Here is a 24,599-nt window from a genome sequence, read left to right on the forward strand (position 1 = left end):
TCTCCAGCACTATAGGGTATTAATTAGTCAGCACTGAATGGGTTAATAAGTCGATTCCTAAAAAACACTCACCAGACTTTCTTCGACTCCTCCTCGGCTAACGTCATTTTCTCTTTCGTCGCTTGGTACACGTCCTCGCCGGCTTGAATAGTCATACGATGGTTCATGCTACCCAACAGGTCCAACTGAGAACTATAAGAGCAACAACAGAAAAAAAAAACATTTTTTTGAAACTAGCAGAGAAACTTTAATAGATCAGTCATAAAAACGTTCAAGAACCTGATGCGTAGTTGCGAATGGTTTTCGTCAATCTTATGGTTTTCACATTTTGTAATTAGTCGACTAGAGGTTGCGGCTAGTAATAGAACACACTATAGTTCGGTCTTAACCAGTTTCAGTGTCGGCCATCTTGGAACTAGGTCCAAACTACAGCCACCGCACTCAATCCCGTAATTCACTACTTTTCAAACTACAGCAGTGGCGGATCCAGGGGGTGCGTATCCCCTTTTTTGGCAGAGTGACCTTTGAATTTTCTACCCAAGACTTTTTGTTTAGAAAATGGTGAAATTGTGAACATATTTCATTACTAATTTCAACCAGGAAAGTGCTCAAAATGTATCTAATTTTCCAAAATTGTCTGGAGGAGCATACCCAGACCCTGCCCCATATGTACGTAGTGACCCTAGAAAGTAGTGCGCACCCCTTTTTCTGATAGATCCACCCCTGTACAGTACTGACAAACTGACATACGAACTTCGCCCGGTGGTTATTGGGTGCGTCTAAAACTTTTCATTCATTTCAGCAACGCTTAAATTATCTATGAAAACCTCGATCTTTTACGAAGGACAAATTCATTGATTTTCGACAATAGAAGATCGCCAGTCACCCGAGATGAACGGGTAGAAGGGTAGAAAACACCACAGGAACGGGATATCGAAGACGGTAAACGAATCCCGTGAAAATTACACGATGAAACAAAACGCTCACTCATTCGAAAAACGTTGTCATTAGAGGAAGAAGCAGGAGTTAATTTTTTAAGGGGCTGTTTTCGACTGCGAGCGCGTCAAGAAATATAAATGTCAAGGTAAACGATCGCATCTGTTCTATTTCCGTAAAACACCCGCGATATAAAAACAATCCAATCTTAGACCTAATGGCTTCGTATCTGCGACATCAATCAGAACGGGGAGGTCGTCCCTGATTAGAATAGAGAAAATTTAAAATCTATTTTTGGTAGGAAGGCATATATGCCAAAATTTGACCCATTTACATGAGCAATCCGGGTTAATTACATAGTAGTTCAGCTGAGTCGATGCAGAGAGATTTGGCTTCGACAATTATCAGGGGGGAAAAAACGATAATCAGAGAATTCAGCAACAGGTGATACAGCATGTTTAAATGATCGACAGCCTGTTGAGTTATCATTTTTTTCTTCTTTTTCTATTCAACAATCAAGTTTACGGGAACAATGACTGAAACGTGATAATAATACAGCCCTGATGGTAGAAGACCAATTACAGAAATCTCGATTCAAAACCAGCCAATTTCAAATATCACGTCATTTTGCTCCGTGACATTTAAACGGGCATCTTTTTTTTCTCAGGTGACCTGAGAGGGAGAGAGTGGGCCGCAAGATTAGCAATAAGCCAATAATGAAAGCTACCCACTCCCCCTGAGTTATAGTTTCACGAATTTTTGCCAATAAGAAACCTTGGTAATGGTGTCAGCTGTTATTCTCAAAAATAGAACAAGACAACCGTCTTGAAAGTTTAACAAAATAACACACATATACATTGCCGACATTGAATAATATAAATACAACATTAAGGTTCGATGAATCAATTATTGAATTGAATTGACTGGCAACCAGTCTAACCAGGCTAGCCCCAATATTGATGACGATGAACCAATAGGAATAATTCATGAAAGAGAAAATAATGAATGCCTAAATTCATAACTGTTATTGTTATTTTCAAGGTTCTTACAGATCTAGAAATCCAAAATTCCCCGATAATTCCCTGATTCTTGACCCAAAATTCCATGATCATCGTCATCGTAATTGTTATCTTTCATATTTCTTTTTGGCGCTGTTTTGGAGCTGTTGTTCGTCGAACTCCAACAAATTTAACGCTCATGCGCCAACAAACACCTGGCCTATTACTACATAAGTGAAGATCTTTCAGAAAAAATTTACCTGCGTCGACTTTGCTGCTGGATACAATCGAAGCTGCCGTTGGGATCGCCTTGAATGCTGGATAAGTTGAAATGGTACGTTCGCTTTCCATTGGAAGACACATCGGGTATACTGATCAACTGAAAAATAGCATAAAAATAAATAAGCCCAGTATTTTCCCCGAGTTACGTCTGCATTGCTAACCAATTCCAGAATCGACGACACAAGACAACCGTAGAGTAAACTATCCCCAAATGAGGGACATACAAATCTATGGCTATCTACAATTCATGAGTGGAATTGTCGAGGAACCACCAGTTCGGCCTATAATCACTCGGTCTTTAAAGTTTAATTGCAATTAAAAATCGAACAAAATCAATCATTTATGATTATCCATGAAATGCGCCCCGGCGATTATACAACGAGCAATCTGCTTGGTGCTGTAAGTTTCCATGTGCCGAACCTGTATATGTGCCCGTGCACTCGGGCCAATAGGGCAGGGGCGCATGCCGTCGATGAGTCTAGCAACGACATCGATCAACGGCATCCCTAACCGGGGATGACGGAAAGGACATACCGTCCCAATAAGCATATAATACACGTAACAATAACCTGAATAAAACTCAGAAACATTCGTGGGTCGCCTCGCGATTGCTTTATCCGATCGAGTTCATGTCATTACGATATCATTCGAAATAAAGCAGCAATTAGTAATCGGTGAACCTTATTTTTGCGCCAGGTTAACTTGATAAATAACTTTATCACAGAGCTATTTTTTTAATTTTTCAGCACAACCGATGACAATAGACTTTAGCCGACATCATAAATCACAAACTGACATACATGTTACACAGCATAAACAAGTTTTTCAATCAAGTGTATTTAAGTACGAGTATGAAAGAATGGTTGGAGCCCGTACCTTCCATGGGCATAATAATAAAGTATATCCCCTTAAACTACCATTTCCTTGTGACGTAACACGGTACCCAATAACTAGTGAAATACTGCCAGAAGACATGAACTGCTGAAATCATTGTTGACGCAGTGCTCCTATAGCCCGCATTCGCCCAATAGGTACCATTAAGCCGCAATTGCATGAGCATTTTTGGCCAAGGCCAAATTAGACCCGGAAAAACTGGTCACACGGATGCCGAATAGGCCCCGAGCCTGTTTGGTTTGACCAAAAATGTCGAAGCAAATTAGAGCCAAATTTGGGCACAGGTCAAATAATTGCGCGTGAATTGCAACTGATTCGAGATGTGACTTGATTTGCGCGTGAACGCGCTCTCCGATTAGGAATGAACTAAATTCGACTCGGGCCTGATCCGTGCTGCAGTTCGGTCTGGATCAAATCGTCTCCGTGTGATCGCAGCTTTAAGTTTTCGATAATTTTTTCCTCGGCTTAATTCTCTGAAAGGCAACCGACGACTGCAAACCGACGAATTTCAATTTAGACTTACCCCATTTTCACCTTTGAACTGTATCGAAGATTTACTGCTACACGATTTCTGCAAAATAAAAAACAAGCCATTATTAGAACCATAGCAAGCTATAACAATTGATCGGTTGCATACACCACATAGATTTCAAAATCATACCTATAAAATAGCCATATAGTCATTGTATGCATAACGAAAATTACTAAGTTACCTGAAAAAATTCCACCATATGCGAGTCTAGGCTCAGTTTCATATCAGTTTCTAATTTATTCATTTATTTTCAAATACATGTATTACTACGAATACTTATTCCGAAAATTGAATTTTCTAATTTCAACTAAAAAAATATCAACCATGCAACCGTACATTTTTATCAAAACCTCTATCAACTGTATATATGATGTAGACTCGCAATCGGCAACTGTAGATATTCGAAACTAAAAAAATAGATAGGCCTGCTTGGCTTGGAATTGGAATCGCCGATTTCAAACTAGCTTTAATGTTACGTTGCCGCGGCGCATTTACATCAAAAACATGGTATTCAAAGAAAAAGAAAATATGTCATTCAGCAAATTATTGCCGCGCGGCTTGCAGTTCCAGCGCCACTTGAGGAAATCCGAGGACTGCTACGAACCCGGCTATATGTATATTCAACCACCCAACCCGCCCACCTATCTATAGGCAGATAGCAGGCTTTTCACGTTCGAATCATGAATTCTATCGCTGCAGACCGTATATAAACAAACAACGGATTGTGCGCCGATGACAATGGAATAAAAAGTCATTCGCAATCTGTTTCCAAATCTGAAAATCATTTCTCATGATTTATACCATCGATAGGTAAATCTTGCCGATTTTGCTGAAACAGCACATTTCTCAGCGAGCGCGTCATACTAAGACCAGGCGCGCGCGTGTGCACGTCTAGCATGCGCAGCTGGTGTATGTGAATGTGATATCTGTAATCCGACATTGCGACATTGCGGCGTGACATTTTTCAGTTGTCATTATTTCTATTTTCATATCAGGCTTATCCGCACGAAAGCACCCTGAAATATGCATAATGATTAACCGCTGTTTTAAGCCTAAAATCTGTATTTTATCATCATCATCCAAATACGATGATCCATCATCGCGGAAAATACGTAAAAAATTCAGTATAAAAGGGCGTCGTTCCAATTTTCCGATAAGCCTACCTCTAGTTGTTCTGTAGCCACCATCACACGGAGACGTGGCCCGGGCCAAATTGGCACGGATCAGACTCGAGCCAAATTTGAAACCAGCCTCTAGCCGTGCCTAATTACAGAGCAAACAACTCACTCGATACTAAACAATGCTTAAAAAAAAGAAATGGGTCATTTCCGGTAGAAGTTGCAATTCAAATGCAATCATTTGTCTGGTGCTAAAATTTGGCTTGGCCCTGGTCCAACGTTTTTGTTTGGGTCAAACAGGCTTGGGTACATTTCGCACCAGTGAGAACAGTTGTTCCAGGCCAAATTTGACACCAGCCAAAAACACTCGTGTGATCGCGGCTTATTCCTAAGTTATTTGGCTCGGGCCTGGTCCAACGTTTTTGTTCTGGCCTAAAAGGCCTTGGGTACATTTGGCAACAGCCAGAACAGTTGTTCCAGGCCGAATTTGACACCAGCCAAAAACACTCGTGTCATCGCGGCTTATTCCTCAGTTTTATCAGAGGAAGAAGAAGGACCCGCATAGTTTAACTGGCAAGGTTGGCTTTTTCTGTTGCTCAGATGATACACCCAAATCCATCTGTGAATTATCTTATTTAGAACTTACGAGAATCTTTGATATCTCTCTCTCTCTCTCTCTCTCTCTCTCTCTCTCTCTCTAATCTTATCGTTTAACTTCAGTCATCATACCCGGTATTTTTCAATGAATATGTTAGATATTTCAAATTCTCAATTTTCATTCACTTGTGTCTGACAAATTGTTGACATACATATTTCATTCATTTCCGTCCTTTCAGCATTACATATAAATTGCGAGCTCTTTTTTGATAGAAGTCCAATATTTTCGACATTCGATAGACATGTTGAGAGGCTAATCAACTAATAACAGAATAAACATCATTATTCAACAAATGGTAATAGTCCGTTAAATGGTCGCATGTAAACAGTGGATATCTTTTTTCAACTTTTTTACTGATTTATTAGAAAATGGCAGAACTCCATGGATGTCAAGCCGGTATATTGAAAGTTGTGGCAGCCATATTGAAATAGCAAGTAGGCTAACCTGAATTTAACTAGGTGTAATCCATCTACCTGAGCCCATCACCCCTTCTGAGTTTATAAGAAATTGCACATTATGCCTATTTGAAGTGTGTAGAGCGTCAACGCCAAATTCAAGATGTCCATGCACCTTAGTGGCAATTTTGGGACAATGCGTAAAATCCGATGTAAAGCGCACTATTTTGTAGTGTCTAGTCAGAGCACTAACAAGAATTTCAAAAGGTCCGCCATGGTGGCCATATTGGAAGAGCGAGAAACTTGATTTTCAATATGTGTAATCAATGAACCTACCCTGAATTGAGTTATACACCTACTAAGTTTCGAAAATGCAATACGTGAAATTTCCCAAATATTTTCTGATTCGAGGAAAAATTTTTCAAATTCACAAATATTTCCGTCTTGGGAATTATTATTTTTTTTTCTAAATTCCGAAGTTTTTCCCAATTTCCCTGTTCCGTGGGAACCATGCCCCCCATCTGGGCTGAAATAATATGACTCATGATTATCAAGGGATTCAACGCACAAAAATATCATTGAAACTGCTCTTTCATCGTAAAAGTCCGCATGAAAAATTTATTTGACTAAACTGGTAGGGCCTACAATTTTTATACGAGATAATTATTACGCAAAAGGCACGCGCGTTCTTGCCCGAGGGAATATTTTTTCCGAGCTGAACTAGCGGCAGGAGTTTCAAAAATCAATACTACAAACATATTCTACCAACGAAATATTTGAGTTTAAACGCCAGGCCCAACAAAGCCAATACAATTGATTATTGCCGGGGGCGACGCCGATCGATAAATAAAGACGTTAATTTTGTTTATGACGACAGCCCCCGACGGGCGTACGACTCGGGTTCCGATTACGAAACCGCCGGCGGAAAAACCGTGTCGCTTTTGAAGTCGAGAGACGAAAGGTGAAATAATATGGATTAGAATAATAGTAGCAAAAATTGCACGGTTTCGCTCAAAAATGGATCTACATTTCGTTCACAAATGAGTCGATATTCGAAAATATCTATGGCAACCATTTTGGAATACCGGTCGCGATCTTGACCCAGGCCAAATTTGGTCCATTGCAGGTTACGTCAGGCACAATCCCGTTTACACCAGGGTCCAGTTTCACGAAAAAGTTTAAGCCTAAAACGGTTAAGTTTGAATTGTTGTCCTCAGTGAAAACATGAAGTTACCAATGGCAATTACACCAAAAATTTGAGTTGAACTTTTTCGTGAAACCGGGCCCAGCGCCAAATGCATCATTTCGTTGAGTGTCTAACTAGTGAAAACAGGCCCAACTAAATATTTGGACCAGGGTTGTGCCACCAAATTGCAGCAAATAACTGTGCGTAAACATGCTCTAAACATTGACCACACACTAAATTAGACTGATCAGGGTCAAATCGTCTCTGAATGATTGCTGGCTATCAATTGTGGCTAGTTTCAATGCTTGGCTGGTCACTTATGAGCTGGCTATGAATTATCACTAGGCCCAATGAACACATAGGGTACGAATTATTTTCCATGACGCACTCATTCTCAAGATCGAGAAAAAAATGTTAATCAAGGTCACTGAATAGACATGACGTGCAGCTGACGATGCTCAGAGACTTATCACTACTGACTGTTCTATTTCACATGAGCCTAGGTCAAATTTTTTTTCGCTGTTCTAAATAGGCCTATGCCTTTTGTGAACTAGCCAAAAATCTGAAACAATAGCTGAAGAATGACGCAAGACAGGGCATAATACATTTCGCAAAAGATTAAAACTCAAAACGCCTCATCTATTTCTAAGATTATGTATATGATTTGAGTGTGCTACATTTTTGTTTATAGTCGATGTTTTCTAAGTACAATCTAATTAATCCCGAACCTACTCTTGAAGCTTGACTAATCTGTGCTCTGCAAGATTTATTGGCAGGGCATACGTATTCACGGTATGATTAGCACGTCTTACTTGCTAGGCCTAGGCCTATATATTCTTTAACCGTTCTATTGCGGTTACATTTTTAAAACAATTAAGTAGATGACTTTCTGCGGTTTTGCTTCGTAGACTTCGGAATTTTGAAAGTGTTTCCATCTAAAAAAAAAAGTCGGGCTACTCATAGTTATGATTTAGGTATACAGGAAATTTCATTAGGTCTTTCATTTTACTAGTCACAGACAAATTTCCTGGTAGTCTGGCACTTGAATAGGTACCCTCATATTATATTCATTATCAAAAGGCTCCTGAAGTCGTAACCACCAAGTCCGAAATATCAATTAGCTCGAAGTAGCATGCCTAAATGGGGACAGCTGCGTTGCTTTTGTCTGCTAGACCCTAAAGCCTCAAGAAAATGTGTGGAAACATCAAGTAACCAATAGCAATTTAATTTTCTACCTTCAACACAATTCTGCTTTGAAAAATTGCTAGAAGAAGTCAATCCATCTAGAGGCCTAACTAAACACATAGCTAAGTAAAAATTAATTTGCTAATAAAAATAGATGGCAGTGATTATTTAGATTAAACGAACACGACTAAGCAAGAAGGTTAACTTTATCCATAGACGCAATTAGGTAAAAGAAAATCAAATTGTTTGGTGAGCAAGACTCGAGTTTAAGAGATTATTTTATCGACAGATATATGCCATATCAATTAACTAGACTGCAATCTACATCCACAAACATACGCAAACACGAAGCTGCCCCTATGAATGAATTTTTGAAAGGGACTAAAACAGTCAGTATTCACAATTCTGTTCCCATGAAATATTTCATTGCCTAATACTAATAGGTAGTAATGATGCGAAATTAAGCTATTATTTTACAAACTATTCTACTATCTAAATGAGTACGTAAAAAGAAATAGCAGGGCTCAAGTAATCTGTTATAATTCGAGATCTGGCGACCGAGAGAAATTTTGCTAGGTCGGCAGTTTTCCAACTTGCCATTTATGGCAACACACGATACCAGCTGTTTTTCGAGATGCGAGTTGGTAATACAAAACCTGAACGGTCCCGCGCTTCAAATGGTATTCGTGCTCTACGGGCACATACAACACGTAAATATACCTTGTTTTTCGAATAAACGTCCAAAGCTCTGAGCGCCGAGTCGGTTAATTTCACGTAGACGACGGTTTTTCCAGCGTAATCAGCCAGATTTGAAGAGAGCCCATACTGATTACCCTCCGCTAACGCCGCCATGTTGAGCAGCTCTCTTACCTTTGACCCGGAACAGCGAGTAACATCGACTGCCACAGGTGGCTCGCTAGTTGTAAACCTCGACTGCCGCAGTGCGTCCTGTTAATTTCGATTCCACTGTTGCCGCATTTCGACGTCCCGACTAGGAAAGGAGTTCTAATAATTAATGCAAACAAAAAACATTACCCTGCATCCAATTACACAAAAATGATTAACTCGAAATATCGATCTAGAATGGAATGAATGAAGATAGAAATAAGATTGACTTGAAACCCCTGCTGCATTTGGATCATTAAGTTATATTCCCCCTATCATTTTGATTTCGATGGAATTAGTTTTTAACTTAGTTACCCCGGTAATTAATTTTACGACAACAATTGTGGCAATGACAGGGTTGACATTTCACAAAGAGGATCAACTGTAAATCAATTCAAGAAATGCAATGGACTTCAGATTTTTTAACTTTTCTGTGAAACTCGTCCATGGCCTCTTGGCAAGTGTTGTACTAGGTTAGAAACTCAATGCCAACCTGAGTCAGAGTGGGCTGGGAAAAGCGTCAAACCAAAATGAATAAAAACCTCATTTACAATGAAATTTTTTTATTTGCTCATAAGAGCATCACACATTTTGCCAAAGTACCCCTAATCAAAATACATCACATAAATAATTTACAATCATAGATATTTCACATCAACATTTAAATACAGCTTAATGGACTCGATGAAGTATAAACAAGCAAAATTGAGTCATTTTTAAAATGACTAGAGATTTAATTTAAAATTGAATTTTTCATAAGGGAATAATACTATATATTTCATGAGATCAGTGCAACCAAAAATAATCGAATTATTTCTACTTGGAATGAATAATCATTGATAGAATCAAACTGAATGAAATGAACATAATTTTATCATGAACATTTTATTAAATCTAATGCCTTCTAGGGTAGACTCTGACAGGAGCACAAAAAGGTCAAACAGTTAAAAAGGGACAAGTTTCCACGTGGAGCATGTGCCAAGCTAAAACAGGGTCTGAAAAATCTAGAAATTCCAGTGATTTTTTTACACAAATTTCTACCGTAGGCACTTGAGCGACATAGAATAAAAGCTAAATCTGTGCTGCAGACTGCTGTCTTTTTAGTTATGGGTGGAAAAAGTGCCCTGAAAAATTCGCCATTGTATTTTCAAAAAGGCATGGGATAATTACGATGGAAGCACATGCTCCCGTTTGGATCTGCCCCTGTTCCCATGTTGTTGCTCAGTTGTTTGTTGATTCCGCAAGATCTTTCATCAACACATCTCCATTGGCATTAAGAATCTGTTGTGCATCCTCTTCATCATCCAGTATATGCAGATCGTCCAAATCATAATTGATTACCTGCAAATATATACAACAGAGATGTAAATCCATGGTTTACATCAATGTTGAACTGGTACAAGCTGTCTACACGAGAATAAGCAATGCATATCTATCACACAGGTAAAGAGGTCGTGGTCTAACTTATGACTAATATTATTACTACTACTAGCCTTGTTTCGACACCTTCTGGACAAGTTTAGATTTTACTGTCTTAATTACCAGCTTAAGGTAATCACTAAGCATGTTTTTAATTCCGTATTTTAGGTCACCTCAAGTAGATTAAGTCTTCCCAAAGAAAATGCGAGATTCCTCACACGAGTTTCAGTGTCTTGCCACAAACTAATGGGACACCTTTTGATTTCTTTTCATTTATTCACTCAGGGTACGTTAGGGTATTTGAATTTAGTAAGGAAAGCTAGAGATCACTGCGCAGGAATCCTCATGTAATGAGGATGATAATTTCATAATCTCATAAACCTCATGTAGCTTTTGGGACCATGATAATTTGTAGAGTCATTTTGTTTCAACAAACATCCGAATTAAATGGTTATCCAAGCAGATCGGATCCTACTTGAGCAGAGTCTAATTTATATAGAGATTTTTGACCTATTCGATATTTCATAGACCATTACGAGTTTGAATGATAACATATTCGCACCATCTGGACTATCGATAAATACAAGAAAGCGAATAAGACTTGAATTATATCACATCAGATCTTTGATTTTATTGACGCAAGTAAGAAGCATGTGCAGAATATGTACGTAAGCATACATATACATATACATATACATATATATATATATTCAGAAAACCTTCTGGCACCAGCGCAGCTGTTGCATTAGTGACGCACTATAGCCACTATTGATTATACATGTAACTTGGGAAAATCTTCAAGCATTTAAGTCCAAGCCATACAGATTATGTCATTATATTTCAGGGTCTCGCAACATTCAATACTTATAAATATGGGCAATATAATTTCCGCATAGCTACAATAAACAAGCATTAGAGCCATTATGAATACCAAGGGCATTAAAACTTCATATCGTTCGACATTAAAGGTCAAACCATATTTCTCATTACATAGTCTAATTTTGGAAAGTTATAGCTAGATATATGCACCAAAACAAATCGGCTTGGCTTGTCGAATACACAAATTTAAATAGAATCGACAACCATACTGTCACAGACCGACTGTACATTAGTGAATGTATTAACTGACAGACGCTTGTCATTATAATCATTGTTATGAATTCAGCTGCAGTATGGAAATACCATCTAGATGATTATTGATTGCTGGAAAAAATTTGATAGTCAGATGCCGGATGAATGGATAGTTGAAGTAGTGACAAAACTACCAGGGTACAACACTTTAAACACCTATCGACAACTGGCCCCTCGGCTTTTTACTATGCAGAAAGCAAATTGTCATCTAATAATATTCACCAAATTCATCATCAGCAATCTCTAAACGAGTAAAATTCATTTGAAATCGTCTTCCTCAAATATTCAACAGACTTTTCAACTAACAATGATGGGTTTGTATATTAGAGTTTGTAGCAGTCAAACTAAGCCATAAGTCAGCAGTTTTTTCCTGAATCCAGAAACTTTTTTGTAAGTAGAAATTTTGCTGGGATATCAAACACTATTGAAAGCCTATCCTAAATTTTTTCAATAAGTAAGCACTTTTTCAGACATTGTACGACTCGCTACAAACCCTGTACATCTAATTCAACATCGAAATATACGTCTCAATCAATCTAAGTTGGTATTTGAGTAAAACAAACCACAATCATAAGAATAAACTTGTTATTCCTTATACCAAGATAGGCGTGTTCTTCTTTTGGTTATGGCTTTACTTCTACACCAACTAAAAACTGCTATCATCAATCTAATACGATCGCCATATTGGTCGGGTTTGGTAAATCATTCTCGCTATTTTAGTAGAAGTTGCAATTAAACTCAAGTGGTCAGTAGCGTTAATTTTCGGTAAGCATTTTCCGCACATCAATAAATTTCTGCCGTATCGCTAATTCATCGACTCCATTTCGATTTCCTCGGCATTTTTTTCTTCGACGTCTCCTTCGGATTTTTTCCCACCGGCCATTTTCAATGCCTGTAATACAAAGACAAAGCCAATTACAAAAGAATCCAGATCAGAATACATTCCAGGGGCCGGTTGCATAGTTATGACTTAGACTTAAGACCAGTCTAAGACCAACTTAGTTCTATAGCCAATCTAACAATTTAAGACTAGTCTTAAGATTTAAGACCACTTTTGGACTTAAGTCACGACTGTGCAACTGGCCCCTGCATCTATAATTACATTGAATATCGATTACAAAAATCCAAATCTCACTACTGATGACCAATCATTTCTTTCTTTTTCGGAATATTTTTCAACACAAAATAATATAGGAGTAAGTTTTTGACAGCAGAGTTGTTACCAGTAGTTTGTGCTGCATTCTGACTCATGTTATTGTAATAACTGTTCAATAAATTAGATTTTATAAATGGCTCTCATAGAATTGAGTCGAAACATCGGATTCTCTTTTAGTTTTGATTATGAAAATGGCTCATAGAATTGAGGCGAAACCCTTCTAGATTTTTTCCATTTCATTGTGTCTGAAATCTATATCGCATGCGTATTACAAACACTTTCATCGGCTTTAATCTTATTCATTGCGGAATATAGATTGAAACGTTAGTTTTGCTGATTCAGCGGTATATTTTCATAAATCGCGCTTCTGCTTTGGCAAACGCCCAATATGTATATACTTTGTGAAACTTATTGATATACAGTGCAGATTAGCCGATTTGAACTGCGCAGAACGGGCGGTATTCAAATCAAGTACATAAAACTAAAAACACTCGAAATATTATCACCCAGGCCTAATGAAAGGTCACTGTGATCGCGGTCGTGAATTTAGATACTTATCAGTGATATTGCCACCGAACATATTGTTCTTACTGTTTTCGGAAAACTGACTGATTCTGATTAAGTAATAATATCAGGTGTTTCAAGATGGTCGCTTATACGGCGGCCATTACATTGGGCTGATGACGACAACCAACATTTATGAAAGGAACCTACCTTATTTGATCGTGGTTTCGTCTGAGCACCGAGTGTTTGAAAGGAAGTCAGAGGAAAATGCGCGATTAGTTGAGAAAAAGACTAAAGCTAATATAGAGTCCACAGTTACAGGAGTCGAAGAGGGGCAGAAATTGATCTATGCCTCAAAACTCCCATAACTGCAGACATTTTGTTAATTCAATAGAATCTTAAGGATCTAAGACAAATTTACAGTAGATCTAACCTACAATGACCTCCTGTATACCAATATAATAATAACGATAATAATAATTGATATTCATATGGCGCAAGGATCGTATTCAATACAGTTTGAATGTGCCTATTTTTGTGTTTTCATCTGTACATTACCCCCCCTCAGTTAATATATCCCTATTTGAATCAGTCATCTCTCCCTGAGGAGGAGTAACATGCCAGCAGCTATTACTAAGAGCTCAGGAGTCTTCTATCGGGCCAGGTACCCAATTGCACCGAGGTGAATTACTGCAATAAGGATACGCGTCTTGCCAAAGGACACCATGCCTATGGCAATGTACTGGGTTCGAATCCATGACCTGGCATCTTACCTAGCTCTTACCAATCGCCCACGTAGCTCCAATATTTTCAGAGGAAATCTTAGCTGCAGGAATTTAAACCACTGGATGAAATTTAAGCTGATTTCTATTTAAGGAAGGCTTACCAGTTGATTTACAGGCCAAGTGCCAACAACTAGATCCGTCAAGTCACCAAGAGTGTTGTGCAAATAGGACATCGTTCCACGGACATTTTCCAAGAACACGTTCGACATATCTTCAGTTTTTGCCTAAAACGAATAACAACACTTGTAAATACTAGAGCCCCGAAGGAAAGGGGTAAATATTGAACGATTCCAAAAGCAAATTTTCAAGATTTACCAATTTAAAGAGAGTATATAAATCTTCACTGTACTGCCGAGCCTGTTCCATCGTTTGAGCAATCGTTTCTGGTAATGCCTTCGCGGAAGCCTGACCAGCGGTCAGTCCCTGCTTCAGTTGAATCGTCAAATATCGAGCGTATCTTATAGCACGTCGCTCAAATGTCTAAAAACGATTAATTGTTAAAAAGAATTGATCAGACGAATATTTCCGGCTACATTTAACATAAATCGGTTATCATATAAATTTCTTGTTTAAGACGGACCGAGAGATGATAATAGCGGCTCACCTTGTCAGTTTCAGATATTTCGCCGTTGTCTTCTTCGGGGCATTCATCGCGGTTTATTTCCTCGAAGATATCCTGGAAATGTTGACGCGCTCCGTCCAGCTTGTGACCGGCGACATCGATGTTCGTTCTGGCGTACTGAATCTGTAATAATATGTGAATTTAAGTAAATTATCAATTGTATACAAGAATCGAAGGAGTCTTTATTAGGGTTTTCTGACTTTCGTCGAAAACCCTCTTGAAATTCTGTTGATTATTATTATTATTATATATTTTCCGCCGATTTCGTCAAATAAAATTCATCTTCATTCAGATTCGGCAACTGACAGCTTCGAAACAAAATGTATAAATTGATACTGTAATAACGGTCTCTCTGAACCAACAGATTGTCTGAATGTACTTTCCATCCTATTTGAAACTTAAAATTACTTATCAGTTTACTGTAAATAAAGAATTGATTGAATTGTTAGACAACAAGCACCGGCGAAATAACAGTTTGTGACGTCATTTAGTAAGTAAATAAAGGAGGGCTCCGATAATTTCCGAATCACGGGGACTATACTGGGGTTAGACCATTCAACCAAAAAGAGGATTGCTCCGATAATATCCAAATCATCTCATTTTATTTTTTCCATCGAATACCCGGTAATTAATTTTTCCTTTCGATCACATGTATCCAGAAAACCCGTTATCGCTGCTTTGCAGCTATATTTTTTCTTCTTAACATTACGTTGAAACAAGAAAAATATTTACAGCTAAGATATCTAAATGCAAAACCTTTCTAAAGATAACTGATAAAATTAATCGAAATATCTTTCATAACATATCTCATTTCTGAATGAAACCTCTATACTTTCTATAAGTCCGCAAATATTCAAAAGTGCCTAGCGCCTATTATGACCATCTGATTATATTTTCTCGCAGTCATAATATTCTGGAAGCAGTTCCACAGTTGTGAGTTCAGATTTGACTCTTATAAGAGTTAAAATCGAAAATTCACTTGTTCGACTCCAGAGCCAAACTTGGTCTTGGGTTCAGTTTAATGAAGTTTTTTGAATTTTTTCCTCATTGAAAACAGTAAGTAACCGAAAGCAATAATTCAGCGAAAAATTTTCTGATTCACTATTTCGCGAAACTGGGCCCGAGCTTCAGATAAAGGGAAAAGACAGTGGGGACATAGGCCGGGCACATATAGTAAATGACTTACCAGATCAACGGTGAAATTCAGCTTGCTCAATGTCTCGGTACTGCGTGTGCGGATGTTAGTAAGGTCATTCATGGCACGCGTGAACATTCTCTTGCGCAATTTGCTACTCAAAAGTCCGACGTGAGTCAGCGTATCTACTTTCTCATCACCTTCATCTTGTTTTTCTTCATCTAAAAGTAAAATTACCAAATTGCTACCGTAAATTCATGTGTTCCAAGAAAGGTCTTGATTAGTTTTTCTGTAAGTGCGTACGAATATCGCATAAGTTCTTCCTTTTGTTGCCACTGCCAGACCAGACTATTTATTTCTAATTCAGTAGTAGTTTTCATTTTAAAAAAACGAGGGTAATTTGACAAAAGAATCGTAATTAAATTGAAATGAACTAGAAATTATTCCGATTTTGAAAATATTTAGATATTTTAGGCAGTAGTTGAGCTCTCATAAAGAGTAGTCGTATAGTCAGGTCTGAACTTTCGACAACCGAAAATCAATAACGAAAATCAAAGAGAAGAAAACCAAAATCAAATCACTCATTCACCTGATGAAGCTTCTATAAATAAGTAGCGAAAGCTTGTGCGTCAAATTAATAGTTATCCTACATAGTACTACTCGTCTGGTTATTTATTCTAAACCCAGTTAACACGGTTACTCTACGAATCTTTTCAAAATCAAAGAATTCAACATCAACCGTACGTACCGTCTCCGGGAAGGTAATGATCGACGTAGTTCTCGATGATGTCCATCGCGCCGTCCAACCTAGTGGCGACCTTCTGTCCAAGGGGCGTCTTCAACGAGTCGTCGATTTTTCGGATGCTGAAATCTTTCGCCTGAATCGCCTTCTCGATGCCGTAGTCTTTAACGCTCGATACGGTTGACGTCGTGTATTCTTTCGCGTCTTTCACTTTGTTGCAGGTGTACGTCGTTACGTCAGCGACCGTGTCACGGGTGAACGTTTTCACGCTGTTCGCCGTGTTGATTCCGTACTTGGTCGCCGCCGTCACTTTGTCGACCGTCGGTTTCAAAGTCGAGTCGTAAACCTTCTTCGTCTCGCCCAAAACCTTGAAAGATAAATAATCAGACGGACGTCAAAAAATCGGGTGACCACTTTCCGTCCATTTACAAATCCCCCGAGGTTTCACAGATTTTTCAGTGCAATTACATAGAATTCCGGAGTGACAATTAGAGAAATTTCTAGGCTTAAAACAATACAATTCATTCATTTTTCAAAGAATCACGTAATGATTAAGAAACAAATGGTCGATAACGTTATCCGAAATTCCCCAAGTTTTCCAGGTTTTTGGTAAAATTTGTCAAATTCCCCGAGTTTTCCACTCGGTCCTCGAATTTAACATTGAAGTAAGAATTAGGCCAATAATTTCAATCCAATAATAGTTTTTCTATTGCCAATTTCTTACCTCTTCAGTCGGTTTAGTAATGATTGGATACTTTTCTTCCAATTTGTCCAATTGGGAACAGGCGATCGAGTTCAAGGCATCCACTAGAAAATAATAATGACCACAATCAATTAACTCGTAGGCTTCAGAGCTTCTCGGAAAGTCGAACTAAATGCTCAAATAAACCAGTAAAACTAATGATATGATAATTTTTAACATCTACGTATTAAAAATATATCACCATGCTTAAAGATTATCGACAGTTTACTATAAAATTCTAGAACTACTTTAATGATTTAACAGAAAGAAAATAAGCCCAAAATGCAATAGGCCTACCGTAAGTTAAATAATTTCAAAATGTAACTGAAGTCTTACATTTTCCTTCAAATCGGTTGGTGACAATCGGAACAGCCGTGTCCGACACCTTTTTGGTAACGGATTCAGCCGATTCCAAAGTGTACTTAACGAGCCTATTGCCTTCTTTGGCGCGGTCATAAAGGCTCGTCACCTGGGATAGCGCAGATGCCACAACTGGGTAGCTACCGACTCGTTTTACTGCAACGCAATGTTCTTCGTCCATTTTCCTTTTCTGTTCAGCTTTACGGTACATACAATCTGCATAGAAAATAATACCGTATTAGATCCATGCGTTCAATCGAGAAAAAGGCAAAGGAGGGTTAATCATGAGGGTTAATCATCATCTTAATTTAGCATCACCTAGGCTACGTGACGAGACCGAGTGCATCTACAGGGTCCCTACAGTCATTCCTGGATGTTAGGAGTTTTCAACGAGATTAAAAGGAGAAAATTTCCAATCTCGAGGCATCTGCATCACTTCCATATCCCAATTGCTGTAGACTCCTATCTGCCTTCCTTTTTAAGCTAGGTGGTGCATAGGTCTTTTTTCCCTTTAGGGTAGTACTCATGGATGAATAAAAGCTCACAGGATTTGTGGAAAATTAAATTTTACAAATGGTAAATCAGCAGCAGGTAGCATTAGGATTTAAGAATTTCCTAGGGAGGACACCAGCCACACCACCCTCTCTGTGGTACTGAAATGAGCAATCAGAAACTGAGGTTGAATTCACCCCACCCAGCTGGCTGGCAATTTTTGGCATAGCCTATTGCCTGTTGGCCGTATTTGGCTTCAATAAATTATTAGCTGTGCCTGAGGTGGCTTGTATCACATGATTTATTATCAGACCTACCCGGTAAACCTAAAATGATAAGCATTGTGAATCACCCCCTGCTTTGGAACACAAAAAAGAACAGAGGCAGTTTCAATTCAGCCAGAGTCAAAGGCCATCTATTGACGTTTTCAGTCACTGTCAGCTGATCGCAACTCGAACCCGGAAGTTAAATGACGACACCAAAAGTTGAATGAAACTCCTCATTTTTCTATGATCTCGATGAAGTTACTCAATGAGTATGACTTACGAAATATCCCTAATTCATTTATTAATCAGGTTACCTTCTACTTACCCTGCTCACTGGTATTGAAGTAGTGAAATGTGTCGATTATAGCCGCAATTTATACCAGAAACTTCAGCGACGATAAGAGCTGACGTATACCAGTCAAATGACGCAATTAACGCGGACCAATCAGCGAATAACTGACGTCATCTAGAGCACCTAGCAGCCAATCAGCGATCTAGTCTATCGATATGGTTTTTGAACTTTGGACCCGGTATACGTAGTTTGGAGTGACTGATTCGTGCACGGCTCCGATAAGAATTAACTCGAACATTCCTAGAAATACATTCGGGAAGTTTTTGCCGTTACCGGTTATGGTCTCATAGATATACTTTCGGAACACGGTTCAAGGTCCGGTTTCATGTACAAATTTTTTCGTTTGATCACTATTTCGGTTGCAACATTTTTATTTATGATGTTTGCAATGTGGGCACTACAAAAAGTAACAATTTTGTTCATGAGACAGTGAAAATGAACCCGATTCAACTTTTTTTAGAGATAATTTAAGGAATTCTAGTCAGAGTCTATAGTCAAAAAGTGCAAAGTTCAGCACAATGAGTCATGAGGTATTTTGTGTGAACTCCATGCAGCATGTTCCGCAGTCATTGATGACAGTGGAGTGTGGCTTCGCTAAACTATGGAGAGTTGTATTTTTTTGTTAAGATTCTACTTTCTTTTCAAAATACCGGGCTCCCGAGCCGAGGACAGCAAAAACTACCAAATTCAAAGACCAGAAATACGAGACAATGTGATAATAATTTATTTAAACATTTATGTACATCAAATACTAATACATGATCATCAGTAGTGGACATCGATTGATTAAAAAACATCGAATTGTGAGAGAAATGCACACTCGGGTCGTCATTTCAATACACGTGAACCATCCCATATAAAAACCTATAAAAATAAGCACTCAAGTGAAGGAGAATAGTGCAAAGTCCTGATTACAAAGTTCAGATAATACAAGTGTCTCGACATGCATTATCAAATAAGATTTCAAAAAGGATACGTCCAAAACAAAATATACGTCTGAAAAAGAATGGAGTCAAGGAAAACATTTTTTAATATACGTCAGTTGTCCAATTCAAGTCTCGTCTCAAAGCAGTTCTTTTTCGTGCATACTTAGATACTCCAGAGGAGCGCTTTCGAAGTTTATCTTGCAATGGAATTACAGCACTTAATAAATACCATTTTAATTATCATTATCATAAAAATTTCTATTTGCTGTAAAATATTCATTTTTTACAAAAATAGAAATGTCCAACTATCAAATTTTCAGATGGATTGGAATATAAGACCCCTTTCCTGAAAAGTTTTGCTTTTGTTCTCTTCTTTCACAACTGAGACTCTTTCAACACGACCACTTGAAAATATAAACACAGTTTTTTCTTTCTTTTACGTAACTGATAAAAAAAAATTTCAAAATTGATAAAATTCCATATAGGCGTCTCATTTAGCCTCTATCCAGTATTCTAATCGTTTTTCTTTTTTCTAAAAGGACTGATATTTGATAACATGTCATACACATATATTAAAGGATACGAATAAACCACCAAGAAGTCCACCAGTGAATAGTTCAATCCTAGAACGAAAGAATTTACTCCATTGCGATCCAGCTTTGAGAAAAAGCATCACCTGAAAAATTTAAAGAAACACATAATTAATGGAAACTTCATTTTAACGAAGACTGGTTTAAAAATACAAATAGTGTTAGTTGAAACATGACCCTCGACCAACTTTTCAGATGATCAATTAATGCACCTAAGTCAGCGCATGAGTGTGTTGCATTATTTGATAGAACTGGATTGTAAAATGTTTTCAACATCTATAGTCAATTTTCAGGGTCCCAATCGATCAGTCATTCCTGGATATAAGTTTTCAAGGGGACAGTCTCAAATTTCAAGGAAGTGTCTGCAATTACTGTAGACTACTAACTCAATACTTAGCTAAACCATTGATTTGGAGGTTTTGTCAGCAAAATTTTATGCCATACTTAACTATATTTGGTAACCTCCTAATTGTGTAAAAAATCTCATTGTCCCAACTTTGGTTCTGATTTAGGCGTAGTCTACTTGTACAGCTACAAACTAGACAAAAATTTCTAATGGCTTATTTCTCAAAATTGAAGGAGTTTTGGGTATTTTGCTCGAATTAATGAGTTTCAAAAACCTTTAAACGCATTTTTGGTTTAGAAGGAGTTTTTAAGGAATCAATGATTCATAGGGTCTATTGTTTGTAACCTTCTCGGAGAGGTCGCCATCTTATGGAATATAAGTTTTATCATGATTAACAATTTTTCTATGCTTTATTTTCAAATCAATAAAAAGTCATGGTTTTTACTAGGCATGGAAACATATTGTAAAACAGATGCAGTAACTTTTCTCCATGCGATTCTTCAATACGGTGTTAAACGAATACGAAAACGATAACTCATTCAGACTGCGAAGTTTCACAGCTCATATTTCAAGATCACTTCGAGGTACGGTATGTACTCTAAGAATTGGCCAAATATCCTCAAAAAAAAAAACAGGTTAAAAACAACGAACATAGACAAGAGCATCATGTGGAAGAAGAAAATGACTTACAGATAACATGAACGACGTGATGAAATAAAATATAAATCCGTATAAACTCGTCAGACCCATGATTCCTGCTGTACAGCCGGCTAGAGCGCACATCGACGTTCGACAATAATCCAGAAATGCAGCATTTGATCTGATTGCACCTTCACTGTACGCAACATTATCTACAATATAAGAAGTAATGTTTTTTGTGTCAATTTGATATGCCACAATATAATTGATCAACAGTTTAACCTGTCTCTCAGTAGCTCAGTGAGATAAGCCGTGAATCTGTTGCATTCTTCATAAAAATAAAGAGTAACAAGTGGGTTCATGTCCTGCTGGCTGCTTAGATCAAAGGCCATCCCGTCGTGAAGTTAAAGAATAATCCAATTGGGAAACCAAGATCCAAGCAACGTAAAGCCAAACCAAACGAATGATCGTATAGTTTCAACATTGGATATTTACATAAACCACAAAACAAGCGACTAGCAAGTAAGGTGTATTTGGTAGCCCCATCCAATTTCAAAAGCTTACCCCCAGGATTGTATTAGGTAACTTTAAATTAATGAGAGGAGGCCTAGTCCTCCTTTTGAACTTTTTGGTTTGATCATGAAACGGAAAACAAAATGGCGGATTTTTGAACTACCGGTACAGAAAATTAAGGTTTATAGTATAGGTTCTTGAGGGTTAGGGTTTGGTTAAGGCTGTACAAAGTAATATGTTATAATAGTGAAGGTTTTTTTGGGTTAGTGCCTTAGGTTCTACAATTAGTAAATATTCTTATAAAGTCTGTTTGCCACCGGCTACTGTCTACTGTCTGTCACACCTCTCCGTGCGACGTTTTGGTCCGTAATTTCGTTAATTTATCTGGGAATATTGTCTATCAATTTGTCCAGTTAAGGAATTTGCATTCAGAAATTAATTATGAATTGGCACAAATTTGTTTGTGTTTTCATCTATCAGCGATTGTTTACCTAGCATACGCTCACGTAATGCTGAAAAACGGCTTTTGCGGCCAGTCACGTGGCGCCAACTAGGGTATTTTGTTATGCTTATAAATAGGTGATGACGTCAAAGCAACGTTTCTGAGCGTCAGCGGAGCAGTTTTTTAGCATCAGGCGAGCGTATGCAGAGTAAATTATCGCCGAGAAATGAAAACAAAAACATTTTTAGTAAAAATTGTTGATTATTTCTGAATGCAAATTCCGAAAGGTGTGACAGACAGTAGCCTCAAATTAGACTAAGAATAATGTCATCTCTAGTAAAGCTTCCAACGATCGGGTAGTTTCTCGAAAAGTGGAAATGAGGGTGACTGTGAACATCATAATTTTTACGACATGACACACTCTGTTGGAAATATGGAGCTTAGCAAAATTCGCTCAGACTACACACGTCATTTCCTGGCCGGCGGCAGTCATAATTAACTGTGTATAAGACAGTTTTTCGAGGTTTCAAGTGTATCCAATAAAAGAAATACAAAGTATCCCCTGTAAAGTCACGGTCTTTTATGTGGTCAAAGAGACGCAACAGCACAAAACCAAACCTTTTGGAACCTTTCCAGCCTTTAACGTGACAGTGGTCGCCATATTTGCTAATTACCAAAATAAATTGTCTCTTATTTGTTTAGATTTGAATTGAATTGATGGTTCGAATTGATTGATTACTGATGACTGGTGGCTGAATTGAAGCTAACTGATATTGAAAAAGCGTAAAATGGTTCTTAATCGATCCACTCGGTTTAGCTTATTTTATCACCGCGCTGTGCACAGCGTTGTATTTTGATTCGGTTTCATTCGGTAAATATTCTAACCATACGTTTACGTTATGTGGAGACTTCCGTTACCATTAAAAAATTTTTTTGAAATTTATTGGGTTTTTATTTGATTTTGTTGTTTCTCTTGTGTCTGGTAAGTTTCTGAAATGCATTGTCGTCTTAAATTCTTCAGCTCACCATGACATTTCACCCGGTCGTCAGTCGATAGTTGCTTTTTAATGGCGCTCCATTACTGCAAGAATTATGCTTGCATGAACGACTGAACGTGACAGTACAGTAGACAGTAGAGGCCTTTTTATGAACACTCGATTAATATATTCGAGTATGCAAAACGTTTTTATGAGCATGGGTTATGTCATAATCCGTCATTTTCATGAACATTGGTTATCATAATCGATTAGCATACTCAGCATACTCGCTCGGCGACCAAGTATGCCGATTATCTAATCCAACCGATATGGTGTTCTCGGTAGAAGTCGCTGCTGAGTAGGCCATAATTGAATAATTTCTACCTGGCGTTTTTATCAACCAACATACCCGGTTATGCTAATTGACACTAATCGGCTATATAATCTAAATAGCTAATCTATTTCGATTTTGCTGGTTCATAAAAAGGCCTTAGTTGACACCATCCTCACTTGCCAGGGTTTGATTGCCTCCCACCGAAGTTCATGCAAACACAAACCTAGGCCGCAAACCCTTCATTCTATTGCATTGCCATGGCCCAATTTCTTGGGCGGACAGGTTGCCACTAAGTAAAAGCGGCCACCAGTCAGTCTATGTAACAAACTGAAAATGTGAGGCCAAATAAAAAAAATTAGTTGTTTATCGTCCTTATTTTCAAAAAGCTTGGGTCGGCCGGGAGGTTTTTTAGATTTTTTTATTTTAGATCGAGTGTTGTAAATGATATACGATTGATGAAATAAAGCATGTTTTCCATCGACTGGAAGTGTGGCGCCACAAGCAATACAGATACAATTCAATTCATAGAACTTTATTAACTTAGATTTTAAAATCGATCTAAATATGCTCCACAACCGGAAATCCACGCTGTGTACGCTCCATAACGGAATATTGACTTCAATTTGTTATTCAGTGAACGTACTTCGTCGATCGATAAATCGTTTTGTTTGCTGCTATACTGTCCTACAATCGACATGAAACGGCAGCTATGGCAAGTATTTTCGATTGGAACCAAAATAGAACACAATAAAAAAAAAAAAAATTGGGTCGGGTATTTTTCGTAGGGTCGGGCGGGGACGATAAACAACTAATTTTTTTTATTTGGCCTAATGATAGATATCAAGTTATTGACACTAAGTGGACATAAGTGTGTTTCCTATTGACATAAATCAAACTAACAGGAATTCCAAACAATTAAATTGACTTATAACTTGAAAAGTGTGAATTACTTTTTCACGTCATTAACCAATGACTCTTCACAGATCTATTGATAATGTGTTGACTTGGTTCGTCAAACAAATGAACAGAAACCGATGCCAAGACTCATCCGCTGCAC

At 37.9% G+C, this 24,599-nt stretch overlaps 4 protein-coding genes across 9 annotated transcripts in view; 1 reads left to right on the forward strand and 3 right to left on the reverse strand.

Moving 5' to 3' along the window:
• The window catches only part of LOC141906419 (RNA polymerase II elongation factor ELL2-like), a 34,030-nt gene extending 24,993 nt beyond the window's left edge, over positions 1-9,037 (reverse strand). The window contains exons 1-4 of the mRNA XM_074795707.1: positions 8,905-9,037; positions 3,634-3,681; positions 2,195-2,313; positions 73-192 (exon numbers count right to left, since the gene is read on the reverse strand). Of these exons, the coding sequence (XP_074651808.1) occupies positions 73-192; positions 2,195-2,313; positions 3,634-3,681; positions 8,905-9,036 (419 nt within the window). The 5' untranslated portion in view covers position 9,037. The remainder of the gene's footprint in view (positions 1-72; positions 193-2,194; positions 2,314-3,633; positions 3,682-8,904) is intronic.
• Positions 9,038-9,670: 633 nt separating this feature from the next.
• LOC141906406 (perilipin-2-like) lies at positions 9,671-18,891 on the reverse strand. Of its 6 annotated transcripts, XM_074795681.1 has the most exons (10): positions 17,984-18,450; positions 17,642-17,881; positions 17,288-17,370; positions 16,570-16,930; positions 15,873-16,042; positions 14,669-14,809; positions 14,380-14,544; positions 14,166-14,288; positions 13,490-13,510; positions 11,095-12,511 (listed from the first exon to the last, which is right to left on the reverse strand). In XM_074795681.1, the coding sequence occupies exons 1-10, from the start codon at positions 18,009-18,011 to the stop codon at positions 12,425-12,427; spliced, it is 1,419 nt and encodes a 472-aa protein (XP_074651782.1). In that variant the 5' UTR covers positions 18,012-18,450; the 3' UTR covers positions 11,095-12,424. The 6 variants fall into 6 exon arrangements, with proteins under 6 accessions (XP_074651781.1, XP_074651780.1, XP_074651784.1 ...); XM_074795680.1 differs by lacking the exons at positions 11,095-12,511; positions 13,490-13,510; positions 17,984-18,450 and adding exons at positions 9,671-10,410; positions 18,475-18,714; XM_074795679.1 differs by lacking the exons at positions 11,095-12,511; positions 13,490-13,510 and adding an exon at positions 9,671-10,410.
• A 585-nt stretch (positions 18,892-19,476) lies between these two features.
• On the reverse strand, positions 19,477-22,923 carry LOC141905642 (ER membrane protein complex subunit 6-like). Its single transcript, XM_074794601.1, has 5 exons — positions 22,850-22,923; positions 21,328-21,488; positions 20,285-20,377; positions 19,752-19,771; positions 19,477-19,639 (listed from the first exon to the last, which is right to left on the reverse strand). The coding sequence occupies exons 1-5, from the start codon at positions 22,890-22,892 to the stop codon at positions 19,609-19,611; spliced, it is 348 nt and encodes a 115-aa protein (XP_074650702.1). The 5' UTR covers positions 22,893-22,923; the 3' UTR covers positions 19,477-19,608.
• A 204-nt stretch (positions 22,924-23,127) lies between these two features.
• LOC141905861 (kelch-like protein 5) overlaps positions 23,128-24,599 on the forward strand; it is an 80,199-nt gene continuing 78,727 nt past the window's right edge. Inside the window, exon 1 of the mRNA XM_074794930.1 lies at positions 23,128-23,213. The gene's annotated coding sequence lies outside the window, so the exon portion shown is untranslated. The remainder of the gene's footprint in view (positions 23,214-24,599) is intronic.

Source organism: Tubulanus polymorphus, chromosome 5 (assembly GCF_964204645.1).
Source record: "Tubulanus polymorphus chromosome 5, tnTubPoly1.2, whole genome shotgun sequence".
NCBI classification, from domain to species: Eukaryota; Metazoa; Nemertea; class Palaeonemertea; order Tubulaniformes; family Tubulanidae; genus Tubulanus; species Tubulanus polymorphus.